Source organism: Syngnathus typhle, linkage group LG15, assembly GCF_033458585.1.
Source record: "Syngnathus typhle isolate RoL2023-S1 ecotype Sweden linkage group LG15, RoL_Styp_1.0, whole genome shotgun sequence".
NCBI classification, from domain to species: Eukaryota; Metazoa; Chordata; class Actinopteri; order Syngnathiformes; family Syngnathidae; genus Syngnathus; species Syngnathus typhle.
Window position 1 is genome coordinate 2761136 of NC_083752.1, and position 23096 is coordinate 2784231.

The following is a 23096-nucleotide window of genomic DNA, read 5'->3' on the forward strand; positions in this document are numbered from 1 at the left end:
TTTTGTCACGGTCGATGGTGTTTTGTTGTTCTTGTGCTGCTATTGTTAACCACAAACTTCCCCAATGCCAAAGACATTTATTCTTGTCACACAAAATGACATTTGACTATATGAAACCAGTATTCGGGAGGCAACCTTCCCGTCAACATGTTTTTCCCCGCGCTCTTGGTCACCCACCCGCCTATTTGCCTCGAGCCGCCGAAGCGGGCCGAGTCAGCAAAGGTCATTTGGGGAAGTTCAATATTAGTGAGCAGAATTTCAAGTGGCTACGGAGAAAACAGCGGCACAGTGGGTGGATGGGGAAAAAAAGTCACCAGTGTCCCTGTAGGCCACTCAGAATCATTATTATTATTCCAAGCAAGTGTCTGTGCGGCTTTCAATTTCAATATCTCACAGCAGGGCTCATCACAGTGTGTAGCTAAACAATGCCACTCACCATCTCGGTTATTGTTTTTAAACATAGTACGGCTCATTAGAGTTTTTTTTTTTTTTTGCTGCCAGAAAAAGTCAGGAAGAATCGTCACTGATATGAAAGCTCTAGTTGGCATGGCTGGGTTGGAACGACGAGGTCACATATCGCCTGGCGTCATACTAAAGTGCGTTTTGATTCGCCAGCGAGGTGAGTAAATAAAAGATGAGTTGGACAAGGAGAAAACTGCCTTGCCATCATCTCGGGTTGCTGCACGAGCTGCTGCACCGTCGCCCTCCATCAAAATCAACAACCAAGCCGGGATGCATAACCGAGGAGGGACTGAAATACTTTGACTTTTTTTTAGTTCTAACAAACATGGAATGTGTTTTAAAACTTCACGATATCACCCAGTTTGGTAAAAAATAAAATAAAATCAAAGTCACCAAACTTTATTTTGCTGGAATTTAGTTATTTCCCTGATTACATCACCTGTCGCTAGGCAGAGGTCTGAGTGGCAGAAACAGGCCTCAACTGCCTTATAAATTAGAAAAAGGACTTGTCTTGGTCACCTACTGTAGGTAGAATTCATTGGGCTGAAACATTTGCGACTCGGAAAAATGCTGAACGTGCCAGTCAAGATCACTTGTATCGTAAAATCGGCAAGGTGGGACACTGCCCCAAACAGAAAGTTTACCAAAATCTAATATGTACACAAAACAAAATATTTTAGCTTGCGTGAGTCGTGTAAATTATTCACTTCCTTGTGCTGACTGTCACAAACTGTCTCCGTCTTTGATCAAGGCACCATCTCGGGAAGACAAGCACAAAAAAAAAAAAAAAGGAACTCGAAAGCACTGCCAGCGGTTACAAAATGAACAAGCGACAAAACGTCGTTTTATACCGAGGAGGGAACGTGAGCCGTCTGGAGAAATGTCACAAGATGGCATTCCAATCGCTTTCCTCCACCCAGACATTTAATGTTTACGTACACACTGGTGTATAGATGCACATATATAATGTGATCAAAACAAACTTTTTTGGGGGGTGGCAGATGTAATATGCACATGGTGTCATATCTGTGAGGCATAGCACAATTCAAGCCGCCGCGTGGACTCAATGGCTCGCTGTGCAGAATACAATACGTGCTCTCCACTGTTATTATATATGATTATTATGATTATGGGCTGCTGCCTGGGAAAAAAAAAAAAAAAAACATGACGTGCTTGGCCATTATGTTGTACGAGTTGGAGATGCCATTGTATGATAGAAGCAAATGTCCAGCCAGCCATTTTCATATTTGGCCAGAATGGTTGTATTTCATGCCAAATGTGAAATGATGATGACGATGTATTATGCGGTTGTCTGTATCGATACATGGGCCAATATCACCATGCCAAGCGGTATCACTGTGCGCGTTTCTATCTTGGCGATATCAAGGACAAAATAGCAAGATATAGTATCATGATGCTAAAATAAATGAGCGATTTACAACGATACACGATTTTTTTTTTCCCCACTGCTAAAAGACGCAAGGGGGAAAAAAAAAATCAGGTTTCAGCACCATGGATAGCGCCCGCACCTCAATGCTATGTAGCAGTACACAGGTGATATTGGTTCTTATTAGCTATTTCAAGTCAAATTATTGGGACCAAGAGATTTTGAAATGTTTTCTGCACTTTTGATGGGAGCAAATATTAATATTGTGGAATTAACACGCATACGTCCAGTATTGATATTGTCGTGCATGTGGATCAATAATTTGTTCCTTTACATAACTATGGTCATCGTAATTTTTTTTTTTTTTTGGGGGGGGGGTGATACATCTTTTACAGCAGTCTAGCAATACGGCTTAAAACCACATAGCATTTCTTAATCCTGCTTTGAGGACACTCATCTGAAAGTTCCGCCACGTGACACTGGAGCCCCATCATCATCAATCATTATCATCAATCACTCCAGCCAGTATGTGCGTGCGCGTAAGCCGACATGTGGCGTGCAATTGAGCCGCGCAACGGGCACCGCTGCTGCAGACAGTCACTATTGGCACGGAAATGCAACACAGCTCGCATTTTGAGCAGCTGTCACACAACACGTATAAACGTCGGAACAAACTTACCCATGTGACTTCCCAGACGGAAAAGAGGCAAAAAAAGATTGCCGGAAGAGTCCAAGTGTGACAGCACAGTGTGCTTCTCAGCTCCGTGTGCGCGTGCTTTCGGATTCCCAAAGTGTCAGCGCCGGTTCGCCATCCTCCGGGCGCCTCTCTCTGCAGCGTCTTCTCTCCTCCTCCTCCTTTTAGGCTTCTCTCCTCCTCCTCGTCGTGTTGGTCTGAAGGCGCCGCGCACCTCCGCCGCCCTATTTCAAGCGCGCTGCCGCGCTGACGTAAGCAGGAGAGGAGGGAGGGAGCGAGGGAGGGAGGGAGGGAGGGAGGGAGGAAGACGCGGGGCAACACAAGCGCAGGCTGGGGTGGAGAAAGACGTCCTGGGGGGGAAAAGAAAATATTCAAATAAAATATAATGGCAAATTAAATTATATATCGACTACCACCACTGCTCCCACCCCCAAAAAAAGATACGTCATTAATCATTAAGACTTAATGCAAAATTCATCAAGACGATGAGAGGAAAGTCAATTAGAGAACTTGCAGTAGTTGCTGTGTAAAACCGCAAAAATGAAACTGTGCTTATCACGCACATTCCTTTGAGTCTCGCTCTGCGTTAACTATCAAAAACCAAAGACGTTTATTGCAGTCGTGAATGGGCTTAATGGCGGGACTGGTGTTTAACGGCCTCGTTTACGCGCCGTAGGTGCAGCGGTTCAATTAGTGGGGGGGGGGGGGGCAAGAGCGCCAACTGTGCGCCAACTGACTGTCAACAAGTTTTGTGATCACACGTAAATTGGTAGCAGTTGCGATCAAACTTGATGAAGCAGCATGTGGCTCGTCACATCAATCGTATGTTTGCCAGCTCACTGCGTTTTCCTCGTGTTTCTCGCGGCGACGTCAAAAACATCACCCCACAAAACAACACCTACTCCTTAAGCAGCGATCCATACTATTGACAAAAAGGCACACATGATCAATTCATAAAAGCAAACAAGCTGGAGGCGACGTCTGTAGGCACGCCCCGGGTCGCGAATCGATCCTGCCTAAATGGAAGGAATACGTCGGCGCGCCGCGGGGGGGGGGGGTAGAGGAAGCCAGCGCGTCGGCTATCCCTGGAGAGCCGCCGCCGGCTACGCGATTGCACATATAATGATGCTAACAGCTAGCGGTCATCATTAGCCGGGCCCATCAGCCGCTTAGCGGTGTTTGCACTAGCCGCCATACATCAGAAACATAATATCCTGCGAGTCCCCCGGGCATATGTCGGCACTAAAAAGGTCTCCTTGGCGTATCTGCCGCTTCTTTGCTGACGGCCAGTCGTAACTCGTCTTTATGCGCCCGCCGCCAGGGCGCATGATTCACGCGCGGGGAACGACGACATTAGCGCTAGGTGTCAGCGCGGCGGTGAAACACGACGCGTGGTGTGGCGGCCAGACAAAATGGCAAGGCAAACTGTGGACGGACAGATCAATATGGATATTAATTATAGGTTGATGCCGGTGTATGTAATTTGAGTTTTTCTCCTGCATAGAAAAAGTCCAGTTTGGAATATTTCAATACGCAATCTGTGCCCTTAATAGTTGAGCTAAATATGCGGTATGCCATCATCATTTAATCTGATTACAAATCAATTTGACAGATTGTTTGAGACAAAGTAGTCATTGGCGTCTGCTGTGTCGGCATGTTCCGCATTGATTGTGAAAGGCCACATCTGGACGGCGGATTTAATCATCGTCGTTATTAAAATGGAGGGGGAAAAGTGTTCTATCGGGGCTTGATCATTTTTATCTTTGGGACCGTCGGGACAAATGACAGGAGAATATTCATTGAAAAGCAGTAAAAAGTGTGGATGATGATGAGTCCCCGTGGCATTTCACGCCGTCGCCATTTAGCGCCTTAATACCTCCGACGTGGACAATCAGCCTGAGGTCATTTCACAGGGAAAAAAAAAAGTAGGATCGTAATCCGCCCGTGAGCTATTTGCTCCGACATTTTCAACCATGGGTGAGGTCATGTCATGTCACCTTTTGCTGGGTTCTGTGTAAAACACGAAGACGTAACAATCTGACATCTGTTTTGTTAGCCACACCTGGTGCTGTTGTCATCCAACGTTATCTGATTTTGGCATGCTGTGTTCCTGTGTGAAATAAGCTACATGCTGCCTTTGCTGGGCTCTGTGTGAACCTTGTTGGACAAATACTTTATTTAATATCAAATTAGACAATAACAATCTGTAATGCTTGTGAGATGCTGTGCTCTGGATGAAAGTGGCTCCCTTTGCTGGGCTCTGTGTGAAAATATACATTGCTGTCATTTTTAGGGATCTCTGTGTGAAAAAGACACGATTATGGCATTTTTTTTATTCATATTCCAGGGGTAGAGCGACAGGATTGATGATCGGCGTTGGCGTGGTTTATAAACGAGCGTGGGCGTGCGTCCCTGCCAAAACGCCCAGAAGGCGATCAATAGCGCTGATGTGCATCTCAGCCATTACGTCTGACCTGGAGCCCGCTCGGCGAGCATCCGCGTGAGTTACTCTTCGCTCCCGTTGTAATTAATACGCAAACGTGATGAATTTGCCGCCGCTCAGTTTTATCACATTAGACCGGTCGCCTTCGGACAGGAAGCAATTTGCAGGTTGGATTCGCGTTTGCTATTTAGCTTCGGCGGGCAGCAATGCAGCTGTTACTCATAACTGTTTGAGATTTAAAAAAAAATAAAAAATTGTTTACCTCTGGTAAGGGGACTTTTAAATCCCAGTATAAATTGAACGTTCACAAAATGATGTCATTAATCATAGTTAACTTTTTATTTGTATTAGTGAAAGAAAATGATGCAGATTTTTTTTTGAAAATTCAGATTTTGGTTCATGGCCTAAAATCACGTCAAGAACTTCTCCCAATCGTCCAAATTAAACGTGATTCATTTCCGACCCGCTCCAAAAAAAAAAAAATCCAATTGTCGTCATCTCATCTTGTTTAATGGCTCGACGGCGTGCTTCATTGACATGTTAATGAAGTGCATTAAATAGGTTAATCTAATAAAGGGCTGGCGGTGGAATGGGCACAGGCGAATTGCGTGACACGCGTGAGGCGCTCCGCTGGAAAATGATGGATTTCATCCAATCCCAATGAAAACCATCTGAAAAGGCTCACACACTTCTCACCCTACGCTAACCCCCGCCGCTGCCATGGCCAAATGATCAGACCCGCTGAAGGACCACCGCTGACTTTTTTTTTCCCCTGGTAAAAATGTACACGTCTGCACCAAATGGGATCGTTCGAAAATCCATACCCCAAAGCCGGTTTAACTAAGCTTAACTATTATGTACTTAAAGTCAAATAAACACGCGGTCCAAGGAGATTGCAATATTGGAATCCGTCAAAGGGTGTCAGTCAAAAGTGAGTTTTATTATCTACTCGTGCCTAGCAAATATTGTAACGTTCTCGTCTTAACATTCTTAACGCTAGCGGCGTTTACGCTCTTTGGGTTCAAAGTATTACAATAATTCCCCCCCTAAAATGGAACACATGTCGTGTGGAGCCGATTGGTTGCAGATGAAATGTCACTCAAGCGTCAACTGCGAGCCAGCGCCGAGTAAATTGAGATAAAACAAATAACATATTGCCTCGGGGGGCCGACGCGTGCGGACACATCTGAATCTACCCCTGCGATTTCCTCGCCGACTGTCACACGCGTTGCCGTCTCATATTTATTTCCTTTAAAATTGCTCTCAGTCAAGCGTGGGTGCTAAATCGGTCAAAGGCGGCCATGACGGTGGGCGCTGATTGCAGATCGGACGCACTTTCACACTCGGAGATCCGTCACGAGCGTTTCATCGACTCTTTGAGTGTCCTGATGGCAATCCAGGAATGTGTTTTTGATAAATGTTCACAATGATGGATCCAGCAGCATTGCTAAGCTCTGGAGGAGTTGGGAAGTTAAAATAGAAATTTTGATTTTTGGTTGGCGACCATGTCATCAGGTTTATGAGCCCGATGGCCAAATTGGTGTAAATCGTTGTAATATTCACCTATCGGAGCCGTTCATTTGCAACAGAATGCTTCATTGTGCCTGAAAAAGAATTGAAAGTCAACAGATTATATTTACGTCCAGCACGCAGCTTATCAAAGCGTCATTAGGCGGCCGCAGCCACCGCCGCCGCTGCTGCCATTTTATATTTGCGCCTAATGATGCGTGTAATATGGCTCCTTTCGCCTTGGATGCGGCGTCCCCCCATCACGGACGGCCAGGCTATTTGGACCGAGCGCCGCGTCGGTTTTGGACGCCGGCGCATGTGCGTGTCATTTACTTTGTCCAAATGATAGCAATGACCCAAAATAAGCGCAAGGGCACAACATGTTCATTCCACGTGGGCTGCATCGGATTCCCAAAGGAATTTTTAAGCCGGTACAATTGTGGAGGACGTGTTTGATCAAAACGTAAGTGAAGGTTTCAAAATGTCTCTGGAAATAGTTTCAGGTTAAATACAACTGAACAGTATTTTCACTTGTTTCACATCTTTAAAGCACTCAACCAAAATAATATTTTTTTTCCCAAAACAATGCTTTGTATATTTTTCTACCTAAAAATATATATTTTTTTTATATAAAGAGATCAACTCAGTGATGACAATGAGGAAGTTGCGTTTGACTGGAACAAAGTCAAGTCAGGCGACCTTGGCGCTGCTCACGCAAAGTTTTCTTTGGCTTCCGGCGGCGGCCTGGCGGTCGCGCGGCCAAGCCGACTTGCACCGCGGCAACGGCGGCCACATATGGCGGGGATCAAACAATTAACCTGCCGGTGATCGGCCCCTCCGACGGAGCGTCGTAATTAGAGCTAAGTGGCCCTGAGACTGCTGCCCACTAATTGGGGGTGGGACTTCCTGCAAGCCAGAGTCTGTGCGACCTCTCGCTTCAAGCCGCTCCATGACTCTTTGCTTGTTTGGTGCCTCATTTGATGTAAATAGTTCATTTCCTATAGTTTGCTTTTTTTTTTTTTTTTTTTTATAAAAAGGATTGACCTTTTTTTGCGACCAAATTCACTCCATTTTGGAGTTGCGTTGTTGAAGAGCCGTTTGTCCCCACTACTACCGGTTTTCCACTTGAACAGCAGGTGCCTCCATTGCACTACGGAGGGCAGTCAAACACGAATATTCATTTACAGGTTAGCTAGCGACGCTAACGGCACTAGCGGGACACACGTCGTCACTTTTTTTTTTTTGGCGGCTTTCTGGCTAAAGGCCGATGGAGCGTCCCAAGGTCATCTCGCGCTCCACTGACTTATGCTAAAAGTCCCAAACAGACCGAGCTGGGCAGCAGCCATCTTAGCTTGTGGCTGAAAGATCTCTTCAGATAAGTCCCATAAGAGCCTATAGGAAATTTAAGGGCAAGACAGGGGTAGGGTTTTAAAAGAAGCCTTGGTTAGGGTTTCAATTGACAGTTGATTTGGTCATCTGGTCCAAAACAAGGCTCGTAAGCGTGACAGTGATCTATTTTTATGGATCCTCACCCCTGGAGAGACCACACACACACACACACAAGTACACCTGCCGGAGGAGACTTTCCAGGTCAGTGAGCCCAAGGTGAAGCCGGAGCTACCAGGAAAACATCTGGAAATGTCAGTGCTTCCCTCAGGAGCCGCTATGGGAGGGAGGGGCTATGGCGTCAGGTCGGGACCACCGGGGCGGGGTACTCGTTGTGAGCCTTATTGATTGCGGCAACCGATTTGCGGCGACCGGCGGGCAAACAAGATGGATGGACTTGTCAGCGCTTGTCATCGCGCCAGCCCCTGTTGATGCCCCGCCGCCGGGTCCGGGTTAAGCGAGGAGGACTTTAGAAGCAACAAATGACGACTGGCAAAGACGTCCTGTCAAAAGTGACCTCGGGAAAGGCGACCAGTCGCAATTTTAAATATCAAATTAAAATTGATGTTTTGAGGGGGGTTTCAACGTTTTTGCCTTTTTAATGGCCAAGTCACCTTTCGCCAACCTCCAAAACAGAACACCTGCTCAGCCAGCACAATTTACATTGCAGATAGAGCAAGGGGGGAAAAAAAAAAGTCTACATTACTTCCTATTTCTTCATGTTTTTTGACAAATTATTCATGTTGCCTTTTCAAGTCCCTGAAGAAAGCAAGCGCAGGAAAAGACGAAGCTCCATTTCCCCGCCCCCCCACCCCTTGGGGAAAAAAACTACGCTAACATGCCATTAATTCCGCATTAAATAGTGTGCGCCATGTCTTGACTTCAGCATTTCAAATCGGCCGGGAGTGTTTCAAAAGCGTGTCACTTTTTACGCGCTCGTTAACCTTGAGCGTCCTTGAAGGTTAAAAGGTGACGGGAAACATCCATAAGAGACGTTTCAAGATTAGCACGTCGTAAAAACACAATCGGGGTGGAAAGAAAAAACGGAGGCCTCCAAAAATGTTCATTTGATCAACAATTTCTTTCCTGCAATGTGTATGACGAGCGATTGCGGAGAGCAATAAAAACAAACGGAGGAAGAGAAAGGCCCAGGGTGTTTGCCTAGCAGGGGGTCTGCGGCGGGGGAGTTCTGAGCATGTTGCGCGGCGGGGGGCGGCAAACACCTTGTAGGAGATGGCGGCTCAACCAAAGCTCTTTGTGTATGTGACCACGGGGCTCTTGTCGCTAATTGCTAACGCGACGCCAACTGCAATTGACATACGTTCCTCCACATGCGCGGGGACAATGATTGCGACGTCACCGGGAATTTAGTCAGAAATCAAAAGTTTGACTGAGTGTCCATTTTACTTACAACACAATGCTAACATTAGCACGTGTGCCTTTTCCCAATTGCTAGCAATTCCACGGAGGACAGCATCACCTAAGATCCTTGTGTGCTACTCCATCACTCACTTTTGTGTGGTTGTGTACGCGTGCGCGTGTCAAGGTGAAGGTGAAGCTGCGGGCGACATCAGCTCTTCTGCGATTAGTGGCGCCTCGCTTCAAAGAGATGCTTTAGGTGTACACAACCTGGAACGCATTGACACAGTCTCCCTCCCGGTGCCACAGGGGGGCTCCTTGGCTGTGGTTCGTGCGAAGAAATGGAGGGAGCGGCGGGAAAAGCTTTTAGTCGGCAAAAACTCGTTTCCTGGGTGGCACCTTGAGGGGTTTTGCAAGCTGAAATGAATGCAATCACCTAAACAGTCATTTAAACTTGCATTGAATTGCTAAATATGTGATTTTGTGAACAAATTGTCGATGTGATAGTGGAAAGATTTATTTTGAAACCAGCCCAATATTGCCGGGATACTTCCTGGGTGGTAGAGTTAGCGGAAATTGTCACTAGAGGAGAGTTTGAAAGAAATCATATAATAATGTGGTCGACGGAATTCACACACAATATACCGTTGCTCTAAATGATGTTCTGTCGAGCGTAGCCGCGATGACACCCGACGATCTAATTGGCAGTGTGCTAACAATGACAGCTAACCAACGTGCGGGTGTGAGATGTCAAAAAGTACGATAGTGAGGAAGAACAGTCATAAATGAATGGATACGAACTTCCCCAAATGACAGACTGAGGACGTGTGAGGTGTAACCCACCTCTCGCCCAAAGTCCGCCTGGAAAAGCTCCAGCAAACAAGCAAAGCACTCGAAAATTCCGGCTAGCGCAAAGGAAAGGGAAACGCATTGAGATAGGATGAAAGGCAAGATCCTGGCGGATGAGCCTCGGGACGGAGACGTTATTATTAGCCGGGAGAGAGAGAATCCGGCGGATCAATGGCAGCGGGTAAAATGGGAAGGAAGGGTGTTTGACTGTTGACGCATCTGCTAAAGGTTAATTAGCAGGTGGAGAACACAATTCGCCGAGGAAGAAGGCCTCCACTTTTAATGACTTCACAAGTTCAGTTTGATACAGAAGGTGCAAAGCATTTCTTTAGCATCCTGCATTTTAATCAAGTGTAGAAATTCATTCGTTGACATGAAAAGCAAACGCAATAATTCAAGGAAGTCAATTAAATCATTCAAATAAGGCACACACAGCCTGCCCCAGAATGCAAATGGTGCTGTCTTACATCATAATTCCTGAACCAGGAAGTAGGCAAACAAAAATTGAAATCAATACCCCCGTCTAAATTGCTCTTAATCCAATCGAAGAAAAAAATTGATAAAGAAAAATTTTGTTTTCCTGCAGTTGTCAACTACGCTGATTCCGCAGCTCGTTACGGTTTTAAAAGGCCCAAATGTGTTTCTGCTGAAATCCTGACTGGTGAGGAGAAGTGGGTCACACCTTAACATCAGCCCAAGTGGAATGAAACGCGCCGTGAATCATTTAGAGAGTGCGGAGTCGGGTCCAAATGACGTCGCGGGTTGTAAACGCTCATACAATATGCCTCATGCTAACTTGTCGCTAGTGGCTAGCCTGCTACGTAGGCGTCGACAGGCTAGCTGGCATTTTTGATGGACGCCTGCGACGTCGTGTTCCATGAAGCAAAGGTTTCTTTTTACGGTGATTGAAAGGTCTCGGTTGTTTTGGGTTTTTCCTGAGTCGGCACTTTGTCGAAGCGCCGTTGCCGAGCGAGTGACCTTTCCCCCCCCCCCCCCCCCCCCCTGCCGTTGCCGCCGCGTGAGGCGACATCCTCGTTCATTCATAATGCATATAAGCACGCGGCGTATGCGGCATCTCGAGGAAGAAGACGCACGGGTTGACTGATAAGAAGTGATTTTCCGCAAGGGGAGATTAATGGCTGCTTGCGTCCCCCTGCGGTGGTCCTTTAAGAGGACGCCATAAGTCAACAATGAGTCTCTTGTGACATTTACTATATCACCAGCTGAGTTTTTATTTGTCACTTTCAACTTGTCCTTAAAACACCAGCTGATAAATGATGGCACTGTGCATAAAGAGGCGCGTTTACGCTACGCAAACGACTCGTACTTACATGCGTAAATTGCCGAACCTTCAAGATATGTGGCGACGGATTAGATGGATGGATGGTTACAAATCCAGAAAGCTGGTATATGAAATTTTACAGAAGAGTGCAATTTCCCCTTCCAATGTCATATGTCACAATGTCAATTTACACTTGCGCGTGTCTTCATGAATGCAGTCATTGCCGGGGCGGCCGTGCCGGGTGCTGGATGAGATCCAGCGTTCACGCTGGCTGCTCCAATCTCCTGAGCCTGATTGAATGGGCTAAGGCTTATCTGCTGGTCAATATCATACGCGGAGCTGCGCAAGCGTGGGTGTGTGCGTACGCTTGTGAGCGTGCTTGTAAATGCTTGTCGAAGTAAAGCCGTGCATTGATTGAGTCATAATAAAGGTGACGATGGAGGGAAGGCTTGAATTTGGGCAGCTCGACGGGGGGGGGGGGGGGGGGGGGCTCTACAAGGACAAAAAGGAGCACACACACTATACGATGGATGGATGGATGGATGGATGGATGGATGGATGGATGGATGGATGGATGGATGGATGGATGGATGGATGGATGGATGGATGGATGGATGGATGGATGGATGGATGGATGGATGGATGGATGGATGGATGGATGGATGGATGCTTGATTTGTTGCGCTGGACTTGTAGGAGGTAATTGCTACACAAAACGCAGACAGCTGATTGACAGCTTCCGTGGCTACAGTTCACTTCAAAACGACGAAAACAAGTGGCCCGATTGTAAAGTCAACATTAGAAGTTGCTTGCTTTTTGTGCAACATTCGATACGAATAAAGTACAGAGTGAAAAGTGAAGACTACCCGTCGCGCTTACGACATCGCCCGTGTAATTGCAACTCCGATCCTGTTATTTCCTGTTGCTGGGAGGTAAAATATCACGTTAAATAAAACGTGAAGTGTAAACAAGATGCCAAATAACTTATTTATTTGCTCCTTCCTAACACGTGAATGTTTGGGTGCTAATTTAACAGCATAAAAAAAAGAAGAAGAAGAAAAAAAGGTGACCACGGTTGCACCGGGTGAGCGCTAACGAGAAAGTGATAAGGGAGCAAATTAAACACGAGGCCGACAAATGTGCGAGGGGAAAAAAGAGAAGGCGGCGAGACATAGATAAGAAGCGAGAGCATTTATGAGATGAAATTAATTAAATGTTTGCGGAGAGGCCGCTCGTAATTTACGCTGTCGCCTCCGGGGGGTGGGGGGCCTGGCGTAAACAAGACCATCATAAAAAATACAATTATAATAAGAACAATCATAAAAGGAGGCTATGGACCTGAAAGCGGCCGAAACACACTTGCCTTTGGAGCTCATTTTAAAATACCCGGTTAATGTAGTTCATTTTGCATTTTTCACGCAATGCAAAGCTATATATTTTTTCAATATTTTCCCACCGTTCACGTTGCATTACTTACATTGCCATTGTTGCTAGGTAGATTGCCGAGGGCTCACTTTCGATTGCCCCGATGGGAACCGCCCATTGTCGCTAGCGAGATTACGTAGGGCTCAGTCGGTGAAATCATTATTATTGGTTATCACTTTAATGATGCAAGTTTCGGATATGAGCCTAGCTTATAATAGAGTTAAAAGTAATTATGTATCATTTATTGACTCGAGTATAAAACAGCATCATCCAGAAGGGGTTCTGAACCCGACCAGCCACTCCACGCGACATTCATCTTAATCACCAGGCAGGCGCAGATGCACAAATCCATATTTGGATTTGGAGCAGATGGTCGCTTTTGTTGAGGAGATGAATTATAGATTAATAAAAGCAAATATTTGAAGGCGGCTGGCGTGCAATTAGGTTGCTCCGTATCCTGGAGTCAGGACCGCAGAGACCCAAACAAAAAAGCTGCAGGTGCTTCCAAGAGCACATCTGCTAAAGTTGGGGATAACCCACAGGAATATTTTGATTAATTGACCTGCCGTCGCCATTTGTGTGTGTGTGTGTTCTTTTTTTAATTGTGTCCACCAAACACAACAAACTTTTTTACAAACTTGAATTTCGAACCCAAAAGAGCTGAGTGGGTATTAGCTCCGCCCCCCCAAGCCAGTTTCATTTTCAAATTTGACAGACATGTCTCTGGAATATAAAAAAAAAGTCTTACTTGAAAGGACGCAAGTGGATGGATGGATTGACTTCGCACGTTTGCTGCTGACGACCGCCTGTCCGCCGCGTTGCTCGTCTGATGACATTCAAAAAAGAAAGCGGCAGTTGATCGATTTTGTGCTGAGGCTGAAATCAACAAAAATCCTCTTAAACAGCTCAATTGGACCCACTCCAGCCCGCGCGTGTTGTGTGTGTGTGTGTGTGTGTGTGCGTACGTGCGTGCGTGTTTGTTGAACTGTCCTCGCGCTCAGCCGACAGCATCCTTTCATCCGCATTGATTAAGTGGTCAGACTGTTTGGCCAGAGATAATGTTTTAATTAATGGACTTCAATATCCAATTAAGATGAGATGTAGATTCTTCACGGGGGTCCTTTGGATAAAAGACAGGTGGGCCGCTACAGGCTGTTGTTTGGATCAATTGTCGCGGAGAGACAAGTTGTACACAAGGATGAACGGAGATCTATATAACACACCTCCACTCAAGTGGGAGAATAATGAAATTTGGTAGCGTGAGACTTATTTTGAGAACGGGCGGGGCGAGCAATTAGCAATGTCAGCGTTTGAAATGACCTCAGGTGACCTTTGATACCCGCCGCTTTTGCTCGCTATCTATCGCACATGACACATTTGATCAAGCTCTGACCTTGCCGAGTTCGTTTATGTCCACTTTTTCGTGTTTGTTGTCCAATAATCACACCGGATGAGGACGTGAGGCTAAAATAGATGCTTCAAAAATATTGTCTTTTATTTGGTGTCGCACTGGAATAGTGGGAGTAGTAGTTTGTGATTTCGACTTGCTAAGAGCTGGCCAAGCGTTCCCACCTCGTCCACATCGGAGGTTATTTGTTTTAGACCTTTGATGGGTGGCCGCGCGCGTCTCCATCACGGTGGCACAAAGGACGACTCGGCCGAGCGGATTTCAGATCCACGCTGGAAGAATGAAGTGGAGGGGATACAAGGATGTTTTTCTTTAAGGTCAAATTGAGGGCTCGGAGTGTTTTTTTTTTTTTTTTTTCCGTTATCTTCACGTGGCGGCCCGGCACAAAAGGAGACTGAGAGTGCAAGTGAGCTCACGACGGCGCGCGCCATTTAGCGGGAGGGTCGTTGGAGTGCGCGTGACGTGGGAATAGTAGCGCAAGCTCCTTTTTCTCCTTTGCATTTTTTTTTTGTTAGAACTTTTTCTTGCATCTTTTGCGAGGCGACGATCCGTCGGGTCGTCACAAGTCTTCATATCAACTCACCTCAAGAGTTACTGGAGTATGTGCAAAAAAAAAAAAAAAATGTCTTTATGATGTAAAAGAGGCTCCAAAGTTCACTTGCGATAGTGTCAGCTCACCAAAAAGAAAAATTTGAAACTTTACCTAACAATTTTACATCATTCGAAGATATATGAAATATATAATAAGAGTTGTATTCAGGCATATTTATGATTTCTGAGCTTCCGATGGCAAAATACGCCGAGAGCTGATGAAAAGGTGTCCATGAAAGCGTGATGGCACATTTGCGTCTTTTCATAGCCGCGCCGTGCGGACTCTATTGATGGTTATGACGTCTCTATTAAAAGACGGCGCGCCCCGTCATCTGCTGTCCAACTTAAAGGACGCAAAGCGCACACGCTTTTAATCAGCGTGCCGATTTCCAATCATGGTGACTAAAGAAAGAGCATCAAATAGCTGTCGTCCTTGGGCGAGCCGAAACACTGTCGAGATGACGTGCTCGTCAAAAGCAGCTTTCATCCCGTGTCCGGCACCGTGCATCGTAAAAGTAAATGAAGGGCCATTTTGTCCTCGCTAATGGCGGGAATCAGTGCTCCTTTTTCCGCCTTGCTCTGGTGGATGAATCATTTTCCTGATTTATGGTTTGACGTTGGAATTTCCAAGTGATTGCCAGCCATAACGGTACTTATCAATTTTTTTTAAATAGTGGAAATATTGATTAAAAAATATACAAATAATTTTTAAATCATTAAAACGGCTATATATTTTTATTTGCTTTGAAACCAAAGCAAATTGTCAGGCAAACTTTGTCGTAACGAGCATCTGTTTCTTCCATCTGCGAGGCCCGCCAAACAAGCCCCATGAATATTCACGTCTTTTCCGGGCGGGCGGCGCTCGGCGAGGAAGACGAGAGTGAGTCCGAGGCGACAGACGCCCATTGAAGGCTCCGCTAATTCGGAACCGCCTCTCCCTATCGTCGCCCGTTCGCTCCCTCTTCTGACTTTATTACTCGCCTCCTACTTCATTCCACAAACCCAAGTGAGGGCGCCTGCATGAATAATTCAGCCGTGTTGCGGGACGATAACTGCAAATTAGACGCGGGCTGGTGTATTGACGGTGACAGTAAGGAGCGCTTTATCCCCATTTAAGTCAAGTGACACTTTGTGAGGCAAGTATGCGACGTGATTTCGTTTTGTGTGCACTGAGTGTTTAGAAAATGACAATAAAGTCTGTCTAAGTCTAAGTTGGGACAAATTGCAGACGCTCATCCCCAACCTTGGGGGAAAATATGACGGCTGTCGATTAAAGGCGAAGACAACCTTCCACATTTTCTTTGTAATACCTTCTGTGCTGCCCAACTAGTCAAAAGACGCCGCACCTTTTCTGATCCGTCTCGCAGGGCGGCCATTTTGACACTTGCTGAAAATAACATCAACGTTGCCAGTTCTCAGGTCACAACCACTCACGGCTCGCTAGTATATTCCATAGATAAAATATTAATCGTGGGGGCACATGCGACATATTATCAGAATGAAGGCATTATTAATGTAGTATTGGTGCTATGGAAAAAGTAGCATTGCGTCATAGCGGCAGTAATAAGAGTGCATGTCGAGTGCATGTTGAAAAGCTTTCAAAGTGTCAGATAACCACATTAGGAAGGAAGCTGGTTTTCTTTACGTTTTAATTTCCTCAGGATGATGATGCCGAAGCTATTAGTATTTGTGGCGCCATTTGGCAGGCCACATTACTGGAGGTGGCGACCTCTCACAGGCAAAGAGAGATTAGCTTTGGGCGCAATTCCAGCGCCAATGTTTTCTTCCACCGACCTCCGACCCCGGCTTCTGCCGGCGTGAAATATGGATGTGGCTTCAATATTTAACGTCTATATCAAAGCCAGCCTCCAATTGGACGAATGAGTTGGGGAAGGGGGGGGAGAAATATGAGTTTGATGTCCACAGCAATGTAACTGTTGGACTGAACTAAATTCTGTTCCTTCTGCTCCTCTGCTAACAAACAAAACCTGATTATGAACTTAAAACAAAACAATTTCTCTTTACCGGGAGGAATTATAGTCATACTACAAGTAATATTCGCTGAATTATGACTTATTGACCATGAGGAAATGATTCTTTTTCTCGTCGTGTCTTAAATGAAGCTGTACTGCATGCTCGCTTTGACATCTTTTTTTGAAGTGTTCCTCCGTCATGGATGCCATTTTAGCCCACCTGCGCTCAGAAAGTGTTAATCCGGTTAGCCGCGTTAGCTCGCTATCTGTCCTCAACTGCGCAGGAAGCGCGTCAGCGTCAAGCGGGCAGGCAGGTAGCGAGCACAAAACGGAATTACAGAGACAAGCGTGGAGCTTGGCAAATGTCGGGATTTGCTTGCCAAAGATCAACGTAATCTGGTAAATGTCACGAGCGCAAAGACGGCTGGAGAGGGAGTTAAAAAGAAAAAAAAGCTTTATGGCATGCAGGATTTGGTTTCCGAGGATAATGTGAAGAGGGATGACTATTTGAGCCTTTTTGTTTAGCTCCAACAAGGTCACCAAATTATGCTTGGCCTTTGCGGAGGTCTGCGCCGTTCAGAGTGACGTTCCAGTTCCGAACGATGGCCTGGCAGATGAAAACCTGCCTCCCTTGCGTCCTTCCCACCTGTGATTCCTGCTCGCCTTTTAGCTGACCGCGGGACGTCAGGCGCTGGCCATTCATCACAGCAAACACTTATCGAGCCGCTCGTAAATCTACCGCTCTGAGTGGGGACGTACGCTTTTCCGGAAACATTTCCCAAAATTACCGACAGGAGATTTCATTGCTTTTTTTAGCAGCAGAAAACTGCATCAGTCAATAGCTCCGAGTTGAAAGAAGAAACGACGCTATGAGACGAAAAAAGTGCTCCATTTTGGTTTGAAGGTCCCACGTTTCCCAAAAGTATTACTTAAATTTGTCCTTCACTGTGTAGCACGTATCTGGCTGTAGCTGCGCTAGCTCGCAGCTGCTGCTAGCACCCTCCCCTCCACCTGCTGTCCACTCGTATTAGCATCGGTTAATCGGAGGGGCCAACGGTGGGGTGGTCCACAAATGCCAGCTGGGGTGTTAACTTGGCCTTCTCAAACTCCCCAAAGCTTTGAATTCACAGATTTGGCCCATTTTTGATGAATTATGATAGCCCTCATTTTGATATCAAATAGTATCGGATACCAATGCAGTACAGCAAAGTACTTTTCTTTTTTTGGAAGAAACCACATCACTAAAGTATGAATCGCATTGCACTGGTATCATTCAAATATATCAATGGCTGTTGGCCGAAACTTTGACTCTTTAGTATGCATCAATATCAACATCTGTATGAGAATTTTCTCGAACGGTAGGCCGCAAAAGCGTTTATTTACACCAACAAACTCCCGAGCACCAACTTATGTCTGTAAATCCGCTTGTTTGTTTCCAATTTCACGGCTCGAAATGGTGTCGTGCATCAATAACTCTCTTTCAGCTTTGCCTTTCCTTTTCTTTCTTCCCCGCCATTCTTTTCAACGGGAGGCTTTATCCGACGTGCCTTCTGTTCCATTGTGTCGTCGACGGCCACCGCGGCGCCCTCATCAAAGCCAGACTAAAGGGCGACGGGAAGAGTTCAACGCAGAGTACAAAAGAAATGACGCGTACCCGCCTGACACCCACCACTCGTGGCACATTTTACATTGTCGTGTCAAAAAAGATCATCAATATTACATCTTAAAACGGTTTCTTAATGACAAAATCAGCTGATATTAGTTTTTAATTATTTTTGGGACATTTATCTCCCCCCAGAAAATAGTATAGCATATTTAAGTCATTGTTGCCTTGTTGATAAGAATCCGTTCCACAAAAGCTCCCTCCCCCCTTGGCAGGAAACGATCAAAACATTTCCCATCAAATGATGCGGGGACTGGTGACGATGAAATAAATGCAAAGGTGGTTAAAAATAAAAATAGCTGCATACGTTCAGGTGATCAAAGCCAGCGAGAGGTAGTGGCAGACAGGCATACAGAAACGCTTGATGATGATGATGTGCCCGTGAAACGGGGGATGGCCATCAAACAACAAAAAAGGAGAGAAAGAGGAAAATGACACAAAATTGCTAGAGGAAGGAAGCTTATCAAAGATTAATTTTTAAAAGGTCCTATATAATGTTGACAAAAGTCTTGGGACACACCTGAAATAGAGAGGACCCTGGAAAGAGCTATGAAACTCCTCGACTCACTTCAAATTAGTTCCTTGACACCAAAAATACACGAGGGCACTATTTTTTGATCTCATAAAACTGGACTGACTTCAACATGGTTACATGACATCACGCAAAATTCGAAATGGGGCTTTACAGTACACATTTTTAGTAGCTACCACCTTCATAATATTTCATATGTTCACGTTTTGTCCATAATAATGCATGAAAATGAAATTAATCCGTTCCTACCTGTTTAGTTTGCTTGTCTCGTCGTCACTAGTATGTTCTTGTCTCGGAATTGATATCTTGTGAAAAAAGAAACACACAAACGTTTGAAAAGTATGATATCAAGGGTTGAATGTTAATCGCCACGGTTTATATTTACCAGTCAAATTGTCTAATTTTCTTCTCCATCCAAGAAAGAGTGTGAATTTTAGTGTAATTCTCAACGAATTGAACCCGTTGTTTATTCAATTACAGGGGTCGCAAATGTTTGTTTTGTCGATTACATTAAATATCTCCGCGGTGTCCTCTACCAACCTGAGCACACACCTGCGTCCATTTACTCATGGCGGAACACTGCCCCCAAGTGGCGGACACAAGATGGCGTCCTTTTGGGGAAAAAAAGAAAAACACACTCACTCAAAATTCTCGACGTCATTTGTGCTTTATTGACAAAACAAAAATGACTCTACAGTTGACTGCGAGAGCACTATTTCTCTTCCACACGATTAACTATCCACCCCTTTGTTTAACTTAAGATATTTTAAACAATATTTCTAAAGAAAATGGGCGCAAAAAGGCAGCGAAAGGGTGATTTGCAAAAAGGGAGAAAAAAAGGCCACACCGATATGTCCAATAAAAAGCGTTAGTGGTACAATTACATTTTTAAATCAAATCTTTAAAAAAGTGGAGAAACATAATTTCGTTGCACAACTTATACAGAAGTAACTCTGCCAAAAAGCCATACTGCACATGCGTACAAAATAGGCGGCCATTTCAGAAAGTTTTATCTTTGTACGCCGTTGACAAAACACAACAAATTATCAGCTATTTGTCCAAATAAAACAATTGGACTTTAATAGATTTCACTAACATATATGATGACCCAATTTCTAATAGCTCAGTGATTCATGAGTTACTGTATTTTTTATTTTGGTTGCCTGGCTACATACTGTCTATTTTATTTTATTCAGTCTAGCTTGATTTTCCCATCTTGATTCATCTTTGTGTGCTTTAAAAGGCGTTTTAAATGAGAAAGCATTATTATTAACTATTTCAACATCAATGAGGAAAATGGTGGAAATATTTGCATCCTTGTGGCTCAAACTTTATCCATATGACTTCTGCTGCGACTATTTCTGGGCACATTTCGGGTAGTCGAGTGCAATTACTGCGTGCGGGTGACGGACAAGAACTTCACCGAAGTCATAAAACAAAAAGGAGCCCAACTAGGAGTCCTGCATCGGCAGCATCGGGCCAGTCGGGGGCAGGAAGTGTCAAAGAGACAGAAAAGTAATGCCTGCGCCAAAGTCATGTGTTGGAATGTTGCGCTACAATGTAACAAATCCAGACTGAGTGGAAACTCATCAGATAGAGCTTAAACAAAAGCGCTCCCATAAATATTGACTTAGCGACAAAGAGAAAACGTGGAAGGGAGATAATTACAAAATGTCGCTATGCAGACAGACTGGAAGAGGGCAAGCAGCGACCCGACGACGGCGATCCATCGATCGTTCGAGCGGGAACAGTTCCGAGCGGCGCGACTCAAAAGATGTAGTCGCGTGTCATTTTGAGGGACGGCATGGCCTCGTTGACATTCTGGTCCAGCCGGTGGTACTCGACCGTGTTGCGAGAGCACAGGCTCTCCTTCCAGCGGCGGCTCTGTGCGAGCAGGAGGATCTGACCGAAAGAAATGTGACATCACAACTCATACGAGACGGGATTTGATGAGTGCCGATTGCATTTTCATTGAAATGACCACTGACCTTCCTCTTGTTGTGGTAGGTGATGTAGATGATGGCCACCAAGAAAGCCAGGATGACCAGGTGGAAGAAGAAATGCGAGTCCTCGTCCTCCGTGTTGTAGACGCCGGGGAGCTTGTAGCTGACGTCTTCCTTGACGTCGGGCGCCTGCACCCCGATCTCCGTCCGGTCCTGGTCCTTATCGGCGTCATCGTTGTCATCCACGTGATACAATCCATCATTGTACCCGTCCGGATCGTCGTCTTCATCGCCATCGTAGTCATCGTCCGGGTCCAGGTGAGCTGCCGCCTCTTTGCCGGCGGGCTGAAGCAAATCCGACTCAAATTCTTGCAGGCTGTTTGTGGTTTGCGCCTCTGAGGTTTTTACATCAAAGAGGGTGGTCTCTTCCACTGTGGGTTTGGTGGGTTCCGTTTTTTGGGGGGCGTCGGCTTGTGAAGTTTTGGACATCGCAGGTGACTCTGTGATGCTCAGCACCGGAAGCGCGACATTCCCTTTTGTCCCGTCGGGGGTCGCGCCATTCCCTTTTGTCCCGTCGGGGGTCGCGCCATTCCCTTTTGTCTCGTCGGGGGTCGGTTTGTCATCCGTGTCTGACGAAGCGATGAGCACCGCAGATCTGTCGTCTTCTTGCACAGCCTGGTTTGGACTTGCCTGCGGCTGGTCTACTTTGGGGACGTCGGGTTGGACCGGCTTGCTCTTCGGGGCCTCAGTTTGGACCGGCTTGATCTCCGGGGCCTCAGTTTGGACCGGCTGGATCTTCGGGGCCTCAGTTTGGACCGGCTGGATCTTGGGGACCTCGGTCTTGACAGCGTTAATCTTGGGGGCCTCGATTTGGATGGGGTTGCTCTTGGCCTCGTTTGGGACGGGGTTGATCTTGGGCTCGGTTTGGACGGAGGTAGCGTTGGGAAGCTTGAGATGTGTTGTGTCTTGCATCAACACTTTTGGTTCCGTCTGAGTGTTGTTTTGGCTACCTGTGGTCTGGAGAGGAGTCTGTGGCAAGTCTACCTTTCCGTCCTGGATGGCCCCACCTACAAACAGAAGGATCAAACATGACTCAATCTGTCACTTTTGAGCCGCCGCTCAAGCCATTGAGGCATTTACAATATTTCCATTTTTTCAGTCACAGTGTCTGAATGGAGCACATACATGACAAATATATACACACACACACACCCGCCCATGATAACATCAGACATTTTAAATAAATGCATAACTACATAGGTATGTCATTAGCATGGAATTGAATGTCATGTAGAGGCGTTGCCCGGTAGGGAGGAGTTCACTTGAGGCAAAAAGAGTCTATTCATACACGCAAAGCATAAACAAAGAACAGAGGAGGGCTTTGTGGCGTGATTAAACCTCATGACTACGTGTATTCACAAGCTAAACCTTCACGCATACCTCAATTTCAAGGAACAAGCAGGTAGAATAGGATATACGATACTGTACTTGAAAATTTGTAGCATTCAAGGACTTAGCACAAAGTTGTAAAACGTAAAATGATGCAACGAATAACTCTTGCTAATTTATGCACTTAAGTGAATTAAAGCCCCTTACAAAGTATTGTCGGGATCGTTTAACAAAACAAAGAAGTACTAGTTAGGAGCTACTTTAGTTAGCATTTGACCAAATTTAATTTTTTAAAAATTAGAGGGAGAAAAAGTAAAATCTACATTAACCGAGAAGCATGAACACCTTGAATTACAATCTTTGCATAAATCACGTCGAGCGCTAAAATCTCGCGACAGGTTAAACGTCACAAACGAGCTCTGTTAAACATCACATCGCCCGAACCATGTTATACAATTACAGAGATAAGAAATATATGTTCAAAATAGGGTGAAATTGCGCGATTGTCAGCTGTCAGTCACCTCAAGTGACTAGCTGACGTGCTAGCCCCGATCGGCTAGCGACATAGCACTATGACACGCTCACAGTTCTCCTTTAAAACCAAAATGAAGACCAGAATACGATTTTACCATCCGAGATGCCATTAGTTGGAGCTGACAAGACGCCACCAAGTAGCAAAAGGTGGTGGAAGACAACAAATAGGCAGAGAGGGCGACTCTTCTTCCTGTTTCGTCCCATCGTCGCCATGTTGGTTTGATGCGAGGGAGCGACGAGGAAGGGGCGCGGCTTAACATCTGACGTA

General features: G+C 45.7%; 2 protein-coding genes across 2 annotated transcripts in view; both read right to left on the reverse strand.

Annotated features, from left to right (window-relative positions):
• fstl4 (follistatin-like 4) overlaps window positions 1-2751 on the reverse strand; it is a 49552-nt gene extending 46801 nt beyond the window's left edge. Inside the window, exon 1 of the mRNA XM_061299591.1 lies at window positions 2529-2751. Within this exon, the coding sequence (XP_061155575.1) occupies window positions 2529-2532 (4 nt within the window). The 5' untranslated portion in view covers window positions 2533-2751. The remainder of the gene's footprint in view (window positions 1-2528) is intronic.
• A 16859-nt stretch (window positions 2752-19610) lies between these two features.
• lg15h5orf15 (linkage group 15 C5orf15 homolog) lies at window positions 19611-23083 on the reverse strand. Its single transcript, XM_061299228.1, has 3 exons — window positions 22924-23083; window positions 20951-21972; window positions 19611-20864 (listed from the first exon to the last, which is right to left on the reverse strand). Exons 1-3 carry the CDS (start codon window positions 23039-23041, stop codon window positions 20730-20732), a joined length of 1275 nt encoding a protein of 424 aa, XP_061155212.1. The 5' UTR covers window positions 23042-23083; the 3' UTR covers window positions 19611-20729.
• Between the last annotated feature and the right edge of the window lie 13 nt (window positions 23084-23096).